The sequence below is a fragment of the Nyctereutes procyonoides genome, unplaced genomic scaffold, assembly GCF_905146905.1.
Source record: "Nyctereutes procyonoides isolate TBG_1078 unplaced genomic scaffold, NYPRO_anot_genome, whole genome shotgun sequence".
Lineage (NCBI taxonomy): Eukaryota > Metazoa > Chordata > Mammalia > Carnivora > Canidae > Nyctereutes > Nyctereutes procyonoides.
Window position 1 is genome coordinate 2,692,973 of NW_026575040.1, and position 20,948 is coordinate 2,713,920.

At 42.4% G+C, this 20,948-nt stretch overlaps 1 protein-coding gene across 3 annotated transcripts in view; it reads left to right on the forward strand.

The window, feature by feature from the left end:
* Positions 1–20,948, forward strand: part of EDC3 (enhancer of mRNA decapping 3) — a 49,423-nt gene that overhangs the window by 11,993 nt on the left and 16,482 nt on the right. For all 3 annotated transcript variants that reach the window (XM_055319797.1, XM_055319798.1, XM_055319799.1), the window contains exons 3-5: positions 486–667; positions 3,093–3,412; positions 15,070–15,405. In XM_055319797.1, coding sequence (XP_055175772.1) covers positions 504–667; positions 3,093–3,412; positions 15,070–15,405 — 820 coding nt within the window. In that variant the 5' untranslated portion in view covers positions 486–503. The remainder of the gene's footprint in view (positions 1–485; positions 668–3,092; positions 3,413–15,069; positions 15,406–20,948) is intronic.

Below are 20,948 nucleotides of genomic sequence, written 5' to 3' on the forward strand. Positions count from 1 at the left end.
AAAGTATGAAAAATAAAACTTGGGGGCGCCTGGGTGCCTCCCTTTGGCTCAGGTCTAGCGCTCAGGGTCTTGTGCTCAAGCCCCGGAGCAGGGTCCCTGCTCACTGGGAGTTTCCTTGTGCCTCTCCCTCTCCCTCTGCCCTCCCCCCAGTTGTAAGGTCTCAGATCTTTAAAAAAAAAAAGTTTATTTATTAGAGAATATGCATGCACACAGGATGGAGGTGGGAGAGGGAGAGAAAGAACCCCAAGCAGACTCCCCACTGGTTGCAGAGCCCTGTCTCACAACCCCAGATTCTGTCCCACGACCCTGAGATCGTGAGCTGAGCTGAAATCAGACGTTGGATGTTTAATGGACTGAACTGCCCAGACACCCCCAGAACATGCATTATTAAGCAACACCTGGTTCAGAGCCTGACCTAGTCTCTGCTGAATTTAATTAAAGGTTTGTCTGTTTCTCAAGCTGTGTGTGGCTCCTTCTCTCGACAGTGGCCTTACATCAGAATCATGGCTACGGATTGGCTGGGCAGTATTGTGTCCATCAACTGTGGAGATAGCTTGGGAGTCTATCAGGGACGAGTGTCCGCGGTGGACCAGGTCAGCCAGACCATTTCTCTCACCCGGCCTTTCCACAATGGAGTGAAGTGCCTCGTGCCGGAAGTCACCTTCAGGTGAGTGTCTTTGCTGAGTTTTTCAGATCTAGTCTGGTGGTCTGTGGAGCTTGAGCCTAGGTCCAGTGGCCAGTATTCTCTTGCAGAGGGCTGCATCTGAGTAGTCTTGTCAGGGGTGAGGTTTTACAGTCTTAACTCTTACAGGCTAGCAGCTGTTTTCAGCGTGGACTTTATGTCGTCATTAACTATTAGCTAATAGGTCAGAGTTTGTGAAACCTTTTCCTAATCTCTGTCAAACACTCAATATTCTTAATTAAAACAGTCAAATTCAGAATCCTCTATTTTCTTAGGCTTTTATTATTTGTGTTTTATTGATCTCTCCCTCCCCCACCACCACATAAATGTATCTCTCTTTGTAGATTTGTATTATAATTTATCTCTGGAAGCACACTGTCGCCAGTAGCTGACGTCTGTAGTTATAGGAATGTAGTTTTCTTAGTTTTTGCGGATCTCAAGTTCAGTGGCCTTCACATCTCTATTTTCACCAGTTTTTCATAAAAATCTCCCTTTCTTAGGTTAAAACAAGAACAGTGGCAACAAACAACTGTCAGATAAGCGCTTCCTTGACTTTCGGAACAATACCTTCATTTAATCTTTTCTGTAGGAGTATCCATTCTTAATTTCTTTCCCCTTCTGAAGTCTCAATAGAAGACATACCCTTTGTGTTCAGGCCTTATCCCATATGCTTTATATACTCTCCTTTTTGGTCTCCTTTCATACCGTTCTCAGTCTCTTGTGTCTTTATTTTCAACTTTCATACCTGTTTTCCTCTTTGCATTCTTGTGAAGCCCTCTCCAGCCTTTGCCCACAGTTCACACACTCCTGCACACCCATACACACCAACATACCCACCACGCCTTGTGTGAGCCATCAGCTGTTGCCCTGTCATTTCCCTTCTCTTTATACATACCACAGTTCTTTCCAGAGCAAAATAGTAGTCTGCTTTCATTCCCTTTGTGGCCTCATTCTCTAGTCTTTCTTTACCCCACTTTTCAAACTTCACCATCTTGTTGAACTCACTCTTGCCAAAGTTACAAATGACCTAATAGCCAAATCGAGTTGCAGTATCTTAATTTGAACGTTAATCTAGATGCTCCCTAACTATTGAAGTTCCCTCTTTTAGTTTCTCTGTTGCCTCTTTGGGTTTTCATGTATTCTTCCATTCCTTTACATCCACCTGACATGAGGCTCAATCTCAGGACTCTGAGGTCATGACTTAAGCCAAAGGCAGAGAAACTTAACTGACCAAGCCACTCAGGCTCCCAACAATAGGTCTCTTTAAAGGGCAGTGTTGGTGCCTGAGCCTTGTCCTTAAGTACTCTACCACCTTTCCTCATTTTTGCCTCTGCTATTTCAATGAAATGAAGCCCTGCCATTAAGAGGTACAGACTCCAGTTATAAAATAAGTAAGACATAAGGATGTAAAGGACAACATAGGGAATATGGTCATTAATATAAAATAACTTTCAGGGTGCTTGAGTGGCTCAGTCAGTTAAGCATGGTTTTTAGCTCAGGTCATGATCCGAGGGGGTCCTGAGATTGAGCCCTGTATTGGGCTCCCTACTCTCAGTGGGAACTGCTTCTCCCTCTCCCTCTGCCTACAGCTCCCCCTGCTTATGCTGTCTTTTTCTGTCAAATAAATACAGTCTTTAAAAATATATATATAAAATAACTTTCTATGGTGACAGATATCACTAAACTTTTTGTGGTGATCATTTCGTGGTATATATAAATATCAGATCATATGTTGTAAACCTGGAATTAGTATAATACTGTATGTCAACTATACTTCAATTAGGGGGAAAAATTACAGCTCTGCAAAAGTGTAACTGGTTGCTATTGATCCCAATTTCATCATTTTTATCACTCTCGTGCTTTGTCTTTTTTACATTGCTTGTATTATTTTTTAAAGTGATGAGATATCCATAACATATAGTTTATGTTTTGACCATTTTTCAGTATACAAATCAGTGGCATTAAGTATGTTCACGTATTGTGCACCCGTCACCACTATCCACCTCTAGAACTTTTCCATCCTCCCACACTGAAACTTCATACCCTATAAACACTAACTCTCCAATCTCTTCTTCCTCTAGCTCTAAAAACCACTTTTTTACTTTCTTTCTCTGAATTTGACTGTTTTAGGTATGTGAGATCATTTAATAATTGTCCTTTTGTGATGGTGTATTTTACTTAGCATAATGTCTTCAAGGTTTATCCATGTTGTAGCATGTGTTAGAATTTCTCTCCTTTTAAAGGCTAAGTAAGTACTTCGCTGTATGTGCTGTATTTTGTTTATCCATTCATCTTACAGGGGGCACTTGGTTTGTACCTTTTGGCTATTGTGGAGAATGCTGCTATGAACATTGGTGTGACACTGTTACATAGGCAAGTTTTGAGACTTGGACTCTTTTGTGTATTTCAGGGCAGGTGACATTACGGAATTAAAAATTCTGGAGATACCAGGTCCTGGAGAAAACCAGCATTTTGGAGACCTTCATCAGACAGAATTAGGCCCATCTGGTGTTGGGTACCAAGTGGGTATCAGCCAGAATGGCATGGGCAAGCTGGTGAAGAAGCCAGCCTCTTCCAGCAGTGCTCCTCAGAATATCCCTAAGAGGACAGATGTGAAGAGTCAGGATGTTGCCATTTCTCCACAGCAGCAGCAGTGCTCAAAGAGCTATGTGGACAGGCACACGGAATCCTTGAGTCAATCCAAAAGTTTCCGCCGTCGGCACAACTCTTGTAAGTTGGATCAAGTTGATATTTCTTCTTAACCTTGTGTTTCAGGGCTATAAGCTCTTTTTTTTTTTTTTTTTTAAATTTTTTTATTTATTTATGATAGTCACAGAGAGAGAGAGAGAGGCAGAGACACAGGCAGAGGGAGAAGCAGGCTCCATGCACCGGGAGCCCGACGTGGGACTCGATCCCGGGTCTCCAGGATCGCGCCCTGGGCCAAAGGCAGGCGCCAAACCGCTGCGCCACCCAGGGATCCCCGGGCTATAAGCTCTTATCCACTGCCATTTTTTTTTTTTAATTTTTTATTTATTTATGATAGTCATACAGAGAGGGAGAGAGAGGCAGAGACACAGGCAGAGGGAGAAGCAGGCTCCATGCACCGGGAGCCCGACGTGGGACTCGATCCTGGGTCTCCAGGATCGCGCCCTGAGCCAAAGGCAGGCGCCAAACTGCTGCGCCACCCAGGGATCCCTCCACTGCCATTCTTTAAACAAATTCTTTATTGCTCCAGTAAAAATGGATGCTGGCAGAGCTTCACAAAAATACAGCATTGGTTGTCTTACTGCAGGGCTTGTCTCTCAGGATATTAAGGGAAAGAAAATAAGCTGTTAGAGACACCAACTACCTGCCGTCTCCCTCCACTTAACTTCCTTCAAGAAAAGTCAGTGACCTGCCTCAAGTTCATATAGATGAAAGCCATTATTGTCTTTAATCTGGTGGAGGTGGTGGTGTGTGAGTTTGTGAGTTGAGTCTGCACTTGGCCATTCCTGGGGATTCTTGAATAACTTGTGATTTGGCTCCCATCCTCAAGAAAAGAGGAGAAGGGACTCGCCTGCACATCTCTGTGATCAGTTTCTGACAGACTACAATTTTAAATTTACTGTATTCACTGTCCTTACTGACACATCAAGGAGAAAATGCATGAGTGTATTGATTGCCCAGTTTTGTTTGACACAAATTTTTGGATGCCATTTACTCACTATGGAACTAATTAGAATTAGTTCACTAGAATTTGGTATGCTCTTTAACATATTCACTAAAGTAATGGTATAAGAGTGAATTATAACAGATTCACTAGATTCACCAGTACCCTGGGATCATGACCTGAGCCGAAGGCAGATGTTCAACTACTGAGCCACTCAGGCGGTGCCTCCCCTCCTTTTTTAAAGATTTTATTTATTCATGAGAGACACACAGAGAGAGGCAGAGACATAGGCAGAGGGAGAGACAACTTTCATTAGTAATTTTTTCCTACATATTTTTTCTTTCTGTTGTTAATGTCTTACATTACTAAGGTAAATTTGTTACAGTATTATTAATTAACATCTATTTCATCCTGATAACCTTAGTTTTTATCTACTGTTCCCATTGTAGGCTCCTGTCCAGCACACCACCTTATACTTAGTAATCATGTCTCCTCTTGCCCCTGGTGGTTTCTCAGACTCTCATTGGTTTTGGTGACCTAGACTATTTTGATGTACTGGTCAGATATTTTGTAGAATATCCCTCAATTGGTATTTGATGTTTTTCTCATGATTAGATTGGGGTTATGTATTTGGGGGAAGATGACCACGGCGATAAGTTATTTTCATCATGTCATATCAAGGTTATGTTATATCAACATGGTTTATGACATAACATTGACCTTGATAACCGGGCTGAGGAGTGTGTAGGTCACATTTCTCTTGTAGAGTTCTCCCCACCCCCTTCTGTTTGTTTGTTTGTTTATTTATTTATTTATTTATTTATTCATTCATTCATTCATTCACCCCCTTCTATATTAGGAGGGAGTGGACTGTGTGCAATCCACACTTAAAGAGTGGAAAGTTATGCAGGTATCTGCATAAATTGTTTGGAATTCTTCTAAACCAGAGTTTTGTCTCTTCTCTCCTATTTACTTATTTATTTTTTATCCGTATGGACTTCTAGGTATTCATCTTATACTTTGGGTTATAATTCATCACTGCTTTATTTCAGTGCTCAAATTGTTACTGCCTTGGCCATTGGGAGTTGTTTTGGTTAGCTCCTGTGTTCCTTTGACATTCCCTCATTATTGTGGGTGGGTTTTTCCCTAGTACTTCTTTACTTTTTGGCACTACAAAGATGCTCCAGGTTTATCTTCTGTATTTTCTACTCTAACCCTAGAATCAGCCGTATCTCCAAGGAGCCTTGTTTCTTTTATTAGAGAATAGTATTGCAAGCCACTGTCTGGGTGCAAGGTGTGCTCATTTTTACTGGGTGTTGCCTTTTCGGCTGACAAAGCAGGGAAATAGGTATATGTATGCTCACAGTGTATGTACATGTATCTATTACTATTTTCCTGTGTAACTTTCATTAAGCTAAATGTGAGTTCATACTGATGATGTCTCTAACTGGAATCCCTTACTACATTGTATCATTCTAGCTGCTTCCTTGTTTTATTTGTAACTTCTCACTTCAACAGTGAGAACCTGTCTCCTACCATCTGCCATTGGCTTAAATGATTCAGTTCTAGTATGCAGGTATAGCACTATCAGAATTACCAACCTAGACCCTCAACTCCCTTCATTGACTTTTTTTTTTTTTTTTTTTTTTATTTATTCATGAGAGACTCACACAGAGGCACAGACACAGGCAGAGGGAGAAGCAGGCTCCATTCCATGCAGGGAACCTGACGTGGGACTCCATCCCGGGTCTCCAGGACCACACCCAGACCACACCAGGGACTGAAGGTGGCGCTAAGCCACTGAGCCACCCGGTTGTAACAGATTGTTTTGTTGCATTCTGCCTTCCATCCTGGGATCCTCCACCTCAGTCATCTTTTTTTTTTTTTCTCAATCATCTTTTAAAATTTTGCATACATTAAAGCATATTCTTTGTGCTCTAAAGTTTTGTGGGTTCTAATAAATACAGTGTGTTATTTCTATCATTATGGTATTGTACAGATTACATTTCACCAGATCAGTTCTTCCCCTTTTTCCTCTGTGACCTCTCCCCCACCTCAGCAACTACTGATCTTTTCACCATCTCTGTAGTTTTGCCCTTTCCAGAGTATCACATAATTAAAATCATATAGTATGTAGCCTTTCAAGACAGGCTTCGTTCACTTAACAATATACAATTAAGATTAACCTGTGTCTTTTTATGGCTTGATAGCTCATTTCCTTTTATTGCTGAATAATACTCCATTGTGTGGATGTTTCAGAGTTTGTCTATCTATTGAAGGGCATCTTACTTGGTTCCAATGTTTGGTGATTATAATAAAATTGATATAAACATTTGTGTGGGGGTTTTACGTGGGCATAAGTTTTCAGATCAATTGAGTAAATACCTAGGAGTCTGATTGCTGGAGGTAAGACTGTTTCTAATTTTTTTTCCCCTCACCAACAAATATACAAACTCTCTTGAAAGAGTGTAGTTAAGTTCAAAACAAGTAATTTATTTGATCTTATTTTACTTTTTTTTTTTTTTTTAAGATTTTATTCATGAGAGACACAGAGAGAGGGAGAGGCAGAGACACAGGCAGAGGGAGAAGCAGGCTCCATGCAGGGAGCCGGACGTGGGACTCGATCCCGGGTCTCCAGGATCACACTCTGGGCTGAAGGTGGTGCTAAACCACTGAGCCACCGGGGCTGCCCTTATTTTACTTACTTACTTACTTATTTATTTATTTATTTATTTATTTATTATTTTTTAAAGATTTTATTTTTATTAGAGACACACAGAGAGAGAGCGGCAGAGACACAGGCAGAGGGAGAAGCAGGCTCCATGCAGGGAGCCGGACGTGGGACTTGATCCCGGGTCTCCAGGATCACACTCTGGGCTGAAGGTGGTGCTAAACCACTGAGTCACCGGGGCTGCCCTTATTTTACTTACTTACTTACTTACTTACTTACTTACTTATTTATTTATTATTTTTTAAAGATTTTATTTTTATTAGAGACACACAGAGAGAGAGAGCGGCAGAGACACAGGCAGAGGGAGAAGCAGGCTCCACGCAGGGAGCCCAATGTGGGACTTGATCCCAGGTCTCCAGGATCACGCCCTGGGCTGAAGGCGGCGCTCAACCACTGAGCCACCAGGGCTTCCCATATTTTACTTTTTTTTTTTTCCCATATTTTACTTTTTAAAAAGATTTTATTTATTCATGAAAGACACACAGAGAGAGGCAGAGACATAGGCAGAGGGAGAAGCAAACTCCATGGAGGGAGTCTCATGTGGGACTCGATCCCGGGACTCCAGGATCACGACCTGAACCGAAGGCAGACACTCAACCACTGAACCACCCAGGTGTCATCCCCCCCCTTTTAAAGATTTTATGTATTTATTCATGAGAGACACATACAGAGAGAGGCAGAGACATAGGCAGAGGGAAAAGCAGGCTCTCTGCAGGGGTCTGATGCAGGACTCAATCCCCAGACTGGGATCACACCCTGAGGCGAAGGTAGACATGCTCAACTGCTGAGCCACCCAGCTCAATAAATTGGTGCCTCAATTTATTTGATCTTTAACAAGTCACTCTGGTATAAAAATGAGATCACTCTCAGAAACATCCCCTGGTTGATGCTGCTGCTTCTGGTTAGTCTATTCCCTAGTTTATTAAGTACATATAAATAAGGTAAAGAGATCACAGAAGTAAAATGTTACTCTCTTTCAGGGAACCTTTTTATTTATTTATTTTTATTTTTTATTCATGAGAGACACAGAGAGAAAGGGGGGGGGAGGCAGACACAGGCAGAGGGAGAAGCAGGACCCATGGAGGGAGCCCGACTTGGGACTTGATCCTGGGTCTCCAGGATCAGGCCCTTGGCTGAAGGAGGCGCCAAACCGCTGAGCCACCCAGGCTGCCCCAAGGGAACCTTCTCAAAGAATTTAATTATTAAAAAAAAAAAAAGAATTTATTTATTTGAGAAAGAGAGAGATAGAGAAAGCATGAGCACGGGGTAGGAGGAGAGGGAGAAGCTGAGCAGGGAGCCTGATGCAGGGCTCAATCCCAGGATCCTGAGATCATGACCTGAGCTGAAGGTAAGACACTTAGCCGACTGAACCACCTAGGCGCTCCTCTTTCAGAGAACTTATTTTGAATCCACATTAGTGTGGAAAAGGTCTGCGGCCTGGGAATTCGATGATAAGATGTGGCTCAAAATTGGTTTGTGATAGAAGGTGGAGTTGCCTTTATATATCTGTTCTGTAAAATGAATAGAAAGGTCTGTCAGAGACTTACTTTGTGTTTTATGTGGCATTTTAAGGATTCCAAGAAAATACATTTTTTTCCTACCACAGTTGTAATGTAGATTATCAGTGTTTTTCTCATCGATGAATGAAGAAATAGAGATTAAATATTTTTCTTATTAGAGATACGTAAATAGAATTTTCTCTGGTGTATGTACATTGATATTGAGAATAGTAGACTGATAAAACTATAGGAATATAATCTCTGGCTTTTAGGTGTTCTTTCACGGTTAGTGATGAGTTGTTGAGGGATTTGTTGGTTCTAGTTATCTAGTCCAACATTGATAAGAGATTTAGCACGAGCGGATTTAAATTTCTTTTTTGGGTTGCATGTATATGCGCAGTGGTTATAGAGAATAATTCCTGTGACCTTGGTCATTGAACTGACCACTCAGAATATTTGGCAAGTAGATGAATGGAACATTAACCCTGGGAGGTAGAGGGAAACTATTTGAGACCGGCTAAGCTCTCTGTATTATCTGTTCAGTGTAGCAGTGATCCCACCATCAGAGGTCAGTTTTTATGGTCCTGCTGAGGTCCTGCTTTGACTTAACCTCCTTAGGTGTGCTTCCTCCAACAGTCTTGAAAACCCTGTTGCTGCTGCTGGAGCCCAGTAAGTTGATTGATTACTAAGGCCTGGAATTTGAGGGATTGAAAAGAAGGTCCCAGATTCTTCATGAAGCCCATAGAGTCTGACATTAAAGCATTTGCAGTTTGACCTTCAGGTGCCCTTAAGCGTGCTAACTGCAGGACAAAGTTCTCCTTTACAATATGTGTGTGACAAAAACCAATAAATAAGTGGCACTGAGGATTACACAACAATGGGTTTGTTGTAAATTAGGCCAAAGGGCTTTTGTGTCAAAGACTGGCAGCAAAATGGCACAGGAAGGCACCCAGCCTCTAGTCTTAACACATACTTGGCCCTTGTAATTGAAAGGTAAAGAAATCTGTGAAGCACTGTTTATCTTTTCCAAGGGAAGTGCTTTTCTCTCCTAGTGGCCAGAGGCCATTTTAAATACAGAGCCAGGGACACTTGGGTGGCTCAGCAGTTGAGCGTCTGCCTTTGGCTCAGGGTGTGATCCTGGGGTCCTGGGATCAAGTCCCACATCAGGCTCCCTGTGAGGAGCCTGCTTCTCCTTCTGCCTGTGTCTCTGTCTCTCATGAATAAATTAATAAAATCTTTAAAATACATACATACATACATACATACATACCTACAGAGCCAGGCTCTTTGGGCTGAGTAAACTAAGTATTGAGATAGCTTATTCACCCAGCACTTCCGCTATTAGTATTCAAGTATGAACAAAAGGAAGAATGAGAGACATCTGAGCATATTGGCTTGCCTTCCATTTACTTCATATTGTTTTATCTTTTTCTTGCTGACCTACAATATTTCCTCTTGGGAATTATTTTCATTCTCCTTTCTTGACAGTATTTAGAACATAGCTGGTCCTTAGTGTATATTTGTCAAACGAGTGAATATAAGGTCTGTGTTCAGTGAGACTGTGAGGAAACATACTTGACTCCTTCTAAAGGCAAAAATATGGTTTGGTTGCAAGTGGTGTTTGTAGAGTCTTCAGGCTGAGCCAAAAATGGCTTCCATTTTACTGCTTTTCCCCTGTCTTCTCTCAAATTGATGATTGCTTGTCTTCATCTGTCGTTGTGTTAGATCCTGAGTAGTTCATTGTCAGTTCCTACAGGCATCACTGCCGTCCTTTCCTCCTGTGCTCCCTCCTCATATTATTGTTGGCCTCTTCATCTTCCTTTCCTTTTCAGTCATACACGGTTTCCATAGTGCCCTTTCTTTCCCATAGTTAATCTCAAGTTGCGTTTTCTTTTGTGACCTCTTTTAAACTCTTAACTTTTGATGTTTGTTTGGGGTGTTCTGTTTTGTGTGTGTGCATGTGTGTTTTTAATATGGCTGTTTTTATTAATTCAGAGACCTGTGTATTTATGATGGGCCACGCAAAGAATTGGGTGACAGATCTGGTTGATAGGGTTCCTTCCCTTGGTTGGCTTACAGTGTCCTTGGGGAGTTAGAGTAAGAACACCTATAACTGCAGAAGAAAGTAGGTGTAGTCTAGGGCAAGTGCTAGTGGAATGGCACCCACACTGCTGCAGGTGGTCAGATGGAGTAATCAAGGTGGTGTGTTTGGGCTGAGTCTTTGACAATAAAAATGAGAAATAGCCTAAACGTTCATCAGTAGGTATGGTATAGATCAGTAGAGTATAATCTATAAAAAATCTTATAAAAAGATATTTGGAGGGATGCCTGGGTGGCTCAGCGGTTGAGTGACTGCTTTTGGCTCAGGGCGTGATCCTGGGGTCCCAGGATCGAGTTTCACATCAGGCTACTTGCTCAGCAGAGAGCTGCTTCTCTCTGTCCCTCTGCTGCTCCCCCTGCTTGTACTCTCTTTCTGTCAAATAAATTAAATCTTCAAAAAAATAACCGTCCTAAGTATTTTCTAATACCTTGTAATACTGTATTTTTTTTTTTTTGGTAAAGATTATTTATTAATGAGAGAGAGAGAGAGAGAGAGAGAGGCAGAGACACAGGCAGAGGGAGAAGCAGGCTCTATGCAGGGAGCCCGACGCGGGACTCGATCCCGGGACTCCAGGATCACGCCCTGGGCCAAAGGCAGGTGCTAAACTGCTGAGCCACCCAGGTGTCCCCCTTGTAATACTTTAAAGCATTATAACAGTGAAGTAATCTTTGTGAAAAAGTTCATGATAAATGTTAATGTAAAAGTGGATTATATCAGGATGCTCTGGCTGTGAGTAATAGAAACCCTACCTAATGGCTCAAATGATAGAGAAATTATGTCACAGGTGAAGTCCAGAGTTAGGACGTTTCTAGGTATGGTACAATCAGGCCTTCAGTCTTATTTCTCTGAAGCTCTCCTTTGTAGGTTGGCTTTGTCCTCAAACTGAAACTAGCTGGCTTCAGCAGTTCTGTGTGTCTCCTCCAGATTTTTCAAGGACAGAAGACATTGTCTCTTCCAGTGTATCATCTTTAGCAGGGTTTCTTAACCTCAGTACTCTTGATATTTTGGGCCAGATAATTTTGTTGTTGTTATGGGAGACTGTCCTGTGCATTGTAGCCTGTTTAGCAGTATAGCAGTATCCCTGGACTTTAGCTTCTAGATACCAGGAGCGCTCCTCAACCACCACCAGTTTTAACAACCAAAAATGTCTCTAGACATTGTTAGATGTCCCATGTGGGATAGTATTGCCCTTGATTGAGAATCAAAAGTTCTTTTAGGAGTGAAGAAACCTTTATCAGAAACTGCTGCAAGATCTGTCCTCTGCCCCCGCCACCCCATCTTGTCTTCTTGACCAGTATTTTTCTCGTACCCATGCTTAAATCAGTTGTTGGCATGATTGATTCAGAAATTAACCCACTCCTTCGCCTTAGAGGAGAGTGTAGTATCTTGTCTGAACGAAAATGGATTTTATTATTTGTTTGTTATTTTATTTTATTTATTTTTATTTTATTTTATGTTATTTTATTTTTTTATTTTATTTTTTATTTTATTTTATTTATTCATGAGAGACAGAGAGAGGCAGAGACACAGGCAGAGGGAGAAGCAGGCTCCATGCAGGGAGTCCGACACGGGACTCCATCCCGGGTCTCCAGGATCACACCTTGGGCTGAAGGCAGGCGCTAAACCACTGAGCCACCCAGGGATCCCTTTTTTAAATTTTATTTTATTTTATTTATTTTTTAAATGGATTTTATTCTGAGGGTAGAGAGGTCTGGATGTTGGAAGGCAATAACATAGTCTGCTTATAGGGCAAAGAACTCTAAAATTGCTTATCTGTGGCAAGGGCCTGTTGAAAGTGCCATGGTGGAAGATGTAGGCAATTTGACTTATTGGGTCAGCAGAAGTGATTGAGAGTGTTAGTAAAGGGGAGGGTGAGCATAATATTAGATGAGGACTGGGGTTATGTTATATTGTTCACCGTTGACTCTCTAGCACTTAGCACTGATCCCAGTGGATAGCAGATGCCTAATGAACATTTTTGAACGAATTTAGAAAAAACTGCTGATCAGAATTCTCTCCTGAGTGAAATGTGTTTTGGATTCAGTAAGCAGTGATGTGATTATAGGTGCAGTTGGCTGAAATGAAGATACTCTTGGAGACTACTCCATTCATTTCTCTCAGATAAACTATATTTAGCTTCTTTTTTGAGTAGCATGTCTTGGTTATATACTGTATTCCTAGAATCTAACTGTGGCACACAGCATGCTTTCACTAAAATTTTTTGTCAGATTATTGGAACCCAGATTTTGACAACTTTGTCATTGTTTCATAGTTGAAGCCGTTTATGGTGGCTCAGCTAGATCTTTCTCTCCTTTATAATTTTGGTCAGCCTTATTAGTTTTTTCAGAGGCTAAATATCATCTTCCAGCTTAGCCCTTTTCCTTACTAATATTTGGCATTAGAAAGCTTTGGACAAGGGTGCCTGGGTGGCTCAAACTTCTACCTTTGGCTCAGGTCATGATCCCAGAGTCCCAGGATTGAGTTCCACATTGGGCTCCCTGCTCAGCCAAGTGTCTGATTCTCCCTCTTCTCTTATCCCTTCCCCTGTTTGCGCTCCATCTCTCTAAAATAAAAATCTTCCAAAAAACAAACAAAAAAAAGACTTGGGATACGAAGTCTGTTTGATCCTCTCCTCTCCTCCTCTCCTCTCCTCTCCTCTCCTCTCCTCTCCTCTCCTCTCCTCTCCTCTCCTCTCCTCTCCTCTCCTCTCCTCCTCTCCCCTCCCCTCCCCTCCCCTCCCCTCCCCTCCCCTCCCCTCCCCTCCCCTCCCCTCCCCTCCCCTCCCCTCCCCCTCCCCTCCCCTCCCCTCCCCTCCCCTCCCTCCCCTCCCCTCCCCTCCCCTCCCCTCCCTCTCCTCCCTTTCTTTTTTGAAAGATTATATTTGACAGAGGGGGAGTACAAGCAGGGGAGTGGCAGGCAAAGAAGGAGACTCCCTGCTGAGCAGGGAGCCTGATGCAAGGTTCAGTTCCAGGCCCTTGAGATCATAACCTGAGCTGAAGTCAGACACTTAACCGACTGAGCAACCCAGGTGCCCAGCACATACCTTTCAAAGTAATTATTGTAATTGATCTTGCCAGTATTTAAGAGTTTGTTACGCAAATGTTTATTGACTGCCTGCTATGTGCTAGGAACTATGCTGGGGTTACAACAGTGAGCATTTTATGTACAGGGAAATTGAGAAGTTGGATGACAGGTATAAGATTATATAACATGTTAACAAGAACTACAGCTAGATCCTAAGTCTCCTGGCTGGTCCATAGGGTAGAAAGGAGTTGCTGTGAGAAGTTAGAGTAGTATAGCTGGGATGGAAATGTGTGAGGGGATTTGTTTGTGATCTTTCTAACCTCTACCTGAGTATTTTTAATAATTGAGGAGCTTTTAGTCTTTCAAAAGGAAGTACATTACCATATTGGATATTTAAACCATATTGGAGGTTGCATTTGGCATACCAATAACCTGAGATCAAATAATTAGACGGTAGCTTGCTTGGTAAACATTGAATTAAAAGCCAGTTGGGGGCAGCCCTGGTGGCACAGCGGTTTAGCGCCGCCTGCAGCCCAGGGCATGATCCTGGAGATCCTGGATCAAGTCCCACATCAGGCTCTCTGCATGGAGCCTGCTTCTCCCTCTGCCTGTGTCTCTGCCTCTCATTCTCTCTCTGTGTTTCTATGAATAAATAAATAAAATCTTAAAAAAAAGAAAAGATTTACTGGGATCCCTGGGTGGCGCAGCGGTTTGGCGCTTGCCTTTGGCCCAGGGCGCGATCCTGGAGACCCAGGATCGAATCCCATGTCAAGCTCCCGGTGCATGGAGCCTGCTTCTCCCTCTGCCTGTGTCTCTGCCTCTCTCTCTCTCTCTCTCTCTCTCTCTCTCTCTCTTTCTCTCTGACTATCGTAAAGAAAAAAAAAAAAAGAAAAGAAAAGAAAAGATTTACTTACTTATTTAAAAAAAAAAAAAAGCCAGTTGGGTATTCTCTTCTTATGAGCTTCAGGTTACAAAGAGTTCCCTTATTTCGCTGTGGGGGTATTTCTCTGTTAACTGCTTAGACATTGGAGATCAAACTACCCAGACCTGTGGGAAGAAACGATTCTACTCTTGCTCTTCCACATTTTTGATACTCATTTGTCAAAAAAGCCTCTGTTGACTAATTTCTTCATGAAGGATAGAACTGGTTAAGATTTCCAGGAGTTGTACTTATTTTATATTCACTATTATTAGGTAATATATGAAATCTATTATTCCATGAGATTTGTGGTAGTTTGTGCTACTTTAATGTGATCTAGAAATAGCTTTTACCATCTTTACTTTGATTCCTATAATGTTCTCTATAAAGGACTAATGTATTTTCCACTTCCCCTGAGTATTTCCTGTGGGCACACTGACCTTAGTCCTTGTTTTTTTCTCTAGGGTCATCTAGTAGCAGACACCCAAATCAGGCAACTCCAAAGAAAAGTGGCTTAAAGAATGGCCAAATGAAGAATAAAGATGACGAGTGCTTCGGGGATGATATCGAAGAGATCCCAGATACAGATTTTGATTTTGAAGGGAACCTGGCCCTTTTTGATAAGGCAGCTGTGTTTGAGGAGATTGATACCTATGAAAGGAGAAGTGGTACCCGTTCCCGGGGCATCCCAAATGAAAGACCAACTCGGTACCGCCATGATGAGAACATCTTGGAGTCGGAGCCCATTGTCTATCGGCGGATCACAGTGCCCCACAATGTGAGCAAGGAGTTCTGCACAGGTGAGTTGTACCAGGTCTCCATCCTACTGGCTGCTCTCCTGTTTTTGTTTTGCTTGAAAGAGAATGATGTAGATTCTGAATCAGACTCTTGCAGTAGGAATTAACTAAGTGGCTTTGTGGTTGGCACATTCTTATCGTCTCTTGGGAATAGTGGTTAATATGGCATCCTACCTACCATGGTGATGTGGAGGTGTGGGGTAGGGGGCTGATTTCATGTCCATTGGTGTCCTGCATCTGACAGGATCTGGTCTGTTCTTTATTTAGTGTATCATGATTAACAACTAAAGGCATAGGAGCCAATTATGTAGATTCACATAATCAGATCTCTCACTTTTCACTTTGGCTTGCCTGCTACTGCCTATACATTTTACGGGAAGTTCACCTGTTTTACTAGTTACTTATTGGTGTAAAAAACATTCGAAGATAGATGGTTGAAACCACTGGCTAAAATTGGGGTTTCAATAAATCACATTTGTTGTTACTACATTGTTCTCATCTCCTGCTAGCCCTGGTCATGGGAGGTTTGGCTGGTCCTATTTCTCACTTAACAAAGTAGTGTCTTGGTAGTTATGTAGGTCACTGTATAGGATAGTTTGTTACCTCAGTGGTTTTAAGTTTCTTTTTTTGTGACATGAGGATCTTTTCTTCAAACGTGGCATTTGAGGCACATAAAACCAGCTATGGGAGAGGTGATCTACCTCACCCCTGGCCTTGTCCCTTCCCAGAGTTTCTTCGAATACAATTTGAAAACCATTCTTATTGAATGATCTTAAAGAGCTGAAGGAGGAATCATAATCATTTTAATTAGAGAAGGAACTAAGTATAATACTCGTTTTGGTTTGAGGGTTTGAGTATAAGGAATATAAATTTAGAACAGTAGTAGCAGTTATAGAAAGTATTATGGAAATTTGGAGGAAAATAAGATACAGCATGGCTTTTTTGAAGACAGTAGTAAGGCCGTGTTGTATTTTATTTAGTTTGCTGAGTATAGAAGTTTGCATGCATTTTCCACTTGGGGGAGAAAAAAGCAGGCTGCCAGGCTGATAAGAGAGACTGCCAGATTATTTTCCGTTGTTCACTGGCGGACTCTGATGGGCATGCCTCTTTACTAAGGTGGTTTCCCTAAGTGGCACTGACAGTGTGACTTACTGAACTCTTGATTTTTACCACTTGTGTGTGGGCAGACAGCCTAGCTCAGAATCAGGCTTCATTTCATTTGCCAGGTGTGAAGCTTTTCAGAGGCAGCCATCATCCTGCAGGTCTGAAAATAGTCAGCTCTTGCCATTCAGCTGCCCCTACCTGTAGCTTTTCTTTCACTGCCCACAGCAATAAGCTACCTCTACCTGTAGCTCACTGAGCTGAGGTGATCAGGTCATGCAGCAGGTCCTTTCCCTGAAATTCCTGAGCTTGGGTAGATATGGCCTGCCTTGGAATGAAGTGGCTAAAAGGAAGAAAATAGTAAACTCAGGAAAGATTATCAGATCTAAAAGAGCCTGAGAAAACATTGCTAAAGTAGGCAAAGGGGAGTGTGAGAATTTTTTACTACTACACACTCAACCTCCCCCAACTTGATTTTCATTCACACTTTCTTTAATTAATTTTTTAAATTTTTATCTTTTTAAAGATTCTATTTATTTATTCATGAGAGACATAGGGAGAGGCAGAGACAGGCAGAGGGAGAAGCAGGCTCCCCACGGAGAATGCAATGTGGGACTCTATCCCAGGATCACACCCTGAGCTGGAGGCAGACGCTCAACCACTGAGCCCACCCAGATGCCGTGTTTAATTTAATGACAAGTAGAAAGTTCTGTTCTCTCACATCAAACTATTTTCCAGAATTGCCATTAACAAACCTAAAACAAACTATATTAGCTGGTCCTCAGCCAGGAACTCAGATATGGTGGCTGACCAGTTGGACTTCACTGAGGCATGACAGTGAGGGCCTAAGAAGGCCCACAGCTTCATGCTGTCTGGTTTTCCTCTTTGTCCTCAGTAGTGATAAGAGTGGAAATGAAGCCCTTTTGCCAATCAGGGTCTATGCTGGAAATAGCGAGCAAACAAACCGTTGCCTTGTTGAGCAGCTTCTCCTACAGGTGGTTTTTATCTCTGTTCCATCAAAAGGCACAAGTTGGTTTCTACTGTTACTCAGATGGTACCTGGCTGGGGACACTTTTCCACTTGGATCTCCTATGCAGATGTTATGGTCAGAATAAGGCAAACTATCTAGAACATGTGGAGAAACAACAACATAAGACTGTCAAATGTTAGCATTAGGTTACTTCATCACTTAGTATGATTTTCTTGTTTTACAGATGAGGACATTGAGGCCCAGAGAGATAAAGACTCTAACAAACCTTACATTTTATTTTCTTTTCGGAAGGTCGCTAAGTTAAAGAGAGGAAGGATATAGTATCAGAGGAGAAGGGCCGTGTAATGGCGGAATAGACTATAGTCATTTCTCTTTAGAGTCCGCAGAAGCAGATCAACTTAGATCGGTAGTTGTGGAGGATGGCTTGGATAGCTCTCCAGCTAGCCTTCTGGCATGTCCTAGATTCCCAAATGCCTTATTTTCTAATCTCCAGGGTACAAAAGAACAACGATATGTTTACTACCCATTGGTGTGATGGCTTGGGTCTTAGGCTTCTGACAGCTTGCTGCTGGTATGCAGCACGTTGACTGTGTGCTGAGTGGTGTCAACAGTTTCTAAGCCATTTTCTGTAATTGCCACACTCCTCTTGGCAGTACAATACCAGCTGTGTGTATGTGTGTGATGGGGTAGTATTATAAAAGGTCTGTCAATTGGAAAAACACAGTAAGGAAGCAGCTAAATTTAGCTCTTTGTTTAACCCAGATTTTTTCTCTGGAAAGCCTTTTTGAGTCCTTTGACAGTGTTACTGTGCCCAGCAGTTGTGGGTGGTCAGACATTTCTCTAGTGTGGACTTAGCCTGCTAAATAATGATATCTAGTGGTCACATACTTGTGTATTAAGTTTGGCTGTAAAGTGTGAGATGTGTGTGAGCACTCTTCAGTTGTGAGAGGTCCTCAAAGAATACTGGGTAGGAGAGAGGTAAGGCTTTACGGAAGAATATTTGCTCAACATTCATACTGTTCTAAAAGAAATACTGAAGACCTTTTGTTCGTCTAAATACTACGCTTATTTTGTGTAAGTCACTCTTAAGACCTTGCATTTGTTATTAAGATGTGGGGCACTCAGGTGGCTCAGTCGATTAAGTGTCCAGCTCTTGATTTTGACTCAGGTCATGATCTCAGGGTCTTGGGATCAAGCTCTATGCTCAGTGGGGGTGGGGGTGGGGTCTGCTTGAGATCCCTATCCCCATTCCAGCACACGTACACTCTCTCTCTCAAATACATCTTTTTTTTTTTTTTTAAAGATTTATTAGGAAATGGAAGGATACCACAAAAAAAAGAAAAAGAAATGGAAGGATACCATATTTGCCTGGAGTCCAGTGAGTGTGGACATTAGTTGCGCTGGATGTTGAGAGGCAGGACAGGTTCTGAAAGGTGGGCTGATCAGGAATAGCCTTACAAAGGGAGCAGGGCAGAAGCCTTGAAGCATGGGCAGGATTTCAGCAGGCAGAGAGGAAGAGGAGTATGTGGGTAGGCCGATAGGTGCTGGTGAATAGTGTGAATAAAGGGCCCTGTGGGAGGTTTGGCCAGGGCAGACAGTGTTGGGGAACTAGCAGGAATTAAAAATAGCTTTGGATCACAAGAGCACAGAGCCTTGTGTGCATATGCTATCCTTGTCCTATGCCATAGGAAACAACTGAAGGATTCTGAAGAATGAAAGAGATATGATCCCAGATCTCTTTTAGAAAGACTTACAGTCTTGAAGACTGGTCTCATGATAGATTTCAGAGTAGAGTGAGAGGAGAGAGAGCAGAACCAGGAAGACTAGTTAGGCTCATGATGTAACTAATGTACCAGAGGTTTGGACCACTGAATGGGATGGAAGACAAAGGTGTGAGAGAAGTGACAGAGCAGAACTTGATGGCTGAAAGCAGGTGAAAAAGGGTTGAGTGAGCAGGAGGTTTCAAAGGCATTGCACCTGTGGGGCAGGAAGAATGGCAGTGAGTGTCTAGCTGTCGTTAGTTTGCCAAGTCTGCTAGTTTGCCAAGTCTGTGTGGTTTTGTGATTTCCCTCCTGTGGTGCTTTGTGGCTGAGCTCAGAAAAAGCAGATAGTAGAGTTATCACACTGAGAGGTCAGGGAATTACTAAAAGCTTCAATGAGGAGGCTTCTGTAGAGTCATAGAATGGAGTTATGTAGCCAAATGGGGGATGCTGAGCCTTTCCTTTTCTGTAAAGTGGGATAAAATTGTCAATTAAATGAGATCACGTGGAAAAGCAGCTAGTACAACGCCCAACTTATGATTGTTGGTATTTGACTTCAAATATGAATGTGAAGGCTGCCTCAGGAAGGTTATTTCAAAGCACCTACATTTATACAATTTCTACTATGTGAGAGGTGCCATTCTAGATCCTCTGGGTATTGTTGGTCACCTCAGAGGCCTTATGGAGTAACTAAATGTTAACGGATTAATTAGGTTATCGAGTAACCAAATAATAGAAGTGTGTACAAGGTTTGGAGGTGGGAGCCTGGCTCAGGAGAAGCAGCAGCATTATGATCAGTGTCATTGTATTGAAAGTTCATTGGATGTTTACTGTGTCACGGGCACCATTCTAAGCACTTCACATGTTTGTCACAATTTTCATGGAGTGCAATTATGAGATTACACTGTTCTCATTTTTAAAAATTTTTTTTTAAATTTTTTTTATTTATTTATGATAGTCACAGAGAGAGAGAGAGGCAGAGAGATAGGCAGAGGGAGAAGCAGGCTCCATGCACCAGGAGCCCGACCTGGGATTCGATCACAGGTCTCCAGGATCGCACCCTGGGCCAAAGGCAGGCGCTGAACTGCTGCGCCACCCAGGGATCCCTATTCTCCCCATTTTTGTTATTATCCCCATTTTGTTGGCATTAAGTAATCCGGTAAACCTTTCAAATCAGGAAAGACTAAACTGTCTCGAATTCATTTCCTGAGTGCTAATAAATTCTTCTTTGGCATATTTATTCAAGAACTCTTCCTGTTGGGTAGAATTCTTACTAACTTGTGCTGTTTGTTTTCCACTGTGTAGTCTCCTGCCCTCGAGTGTTTAGAAACCCAGATGAAAGGCAGTGGGGTGCTATTGGTGCACACACTGAATCTCTGCAGTTGTCCCATCTGCTTTTCCTGAAGGATGTTCCTGTGCCTCCTTACTATCTGCCTGCTGAGATTTGGTGAGCAGCAAGTGTATGAGGAGGATGACCTGAAGTAGGGTTACTGTTTACTGCAAAAGTCGAAGTTTGAGTGAGGCACTCTGGTCTGGGTTCCCTTTGAGTCCAGCACCACTTACACGTGCCCATTTCTCTTGGTAAAAGCAGTTCTGGTTCCTACTCTGAAGGGGAGCTGCTGGTGAAGCCACAATTGGTTGGTTCTGTTGCTTTATGGCTTGTCTCTTTACACTTCCCACCTTGGCTAGCTAAA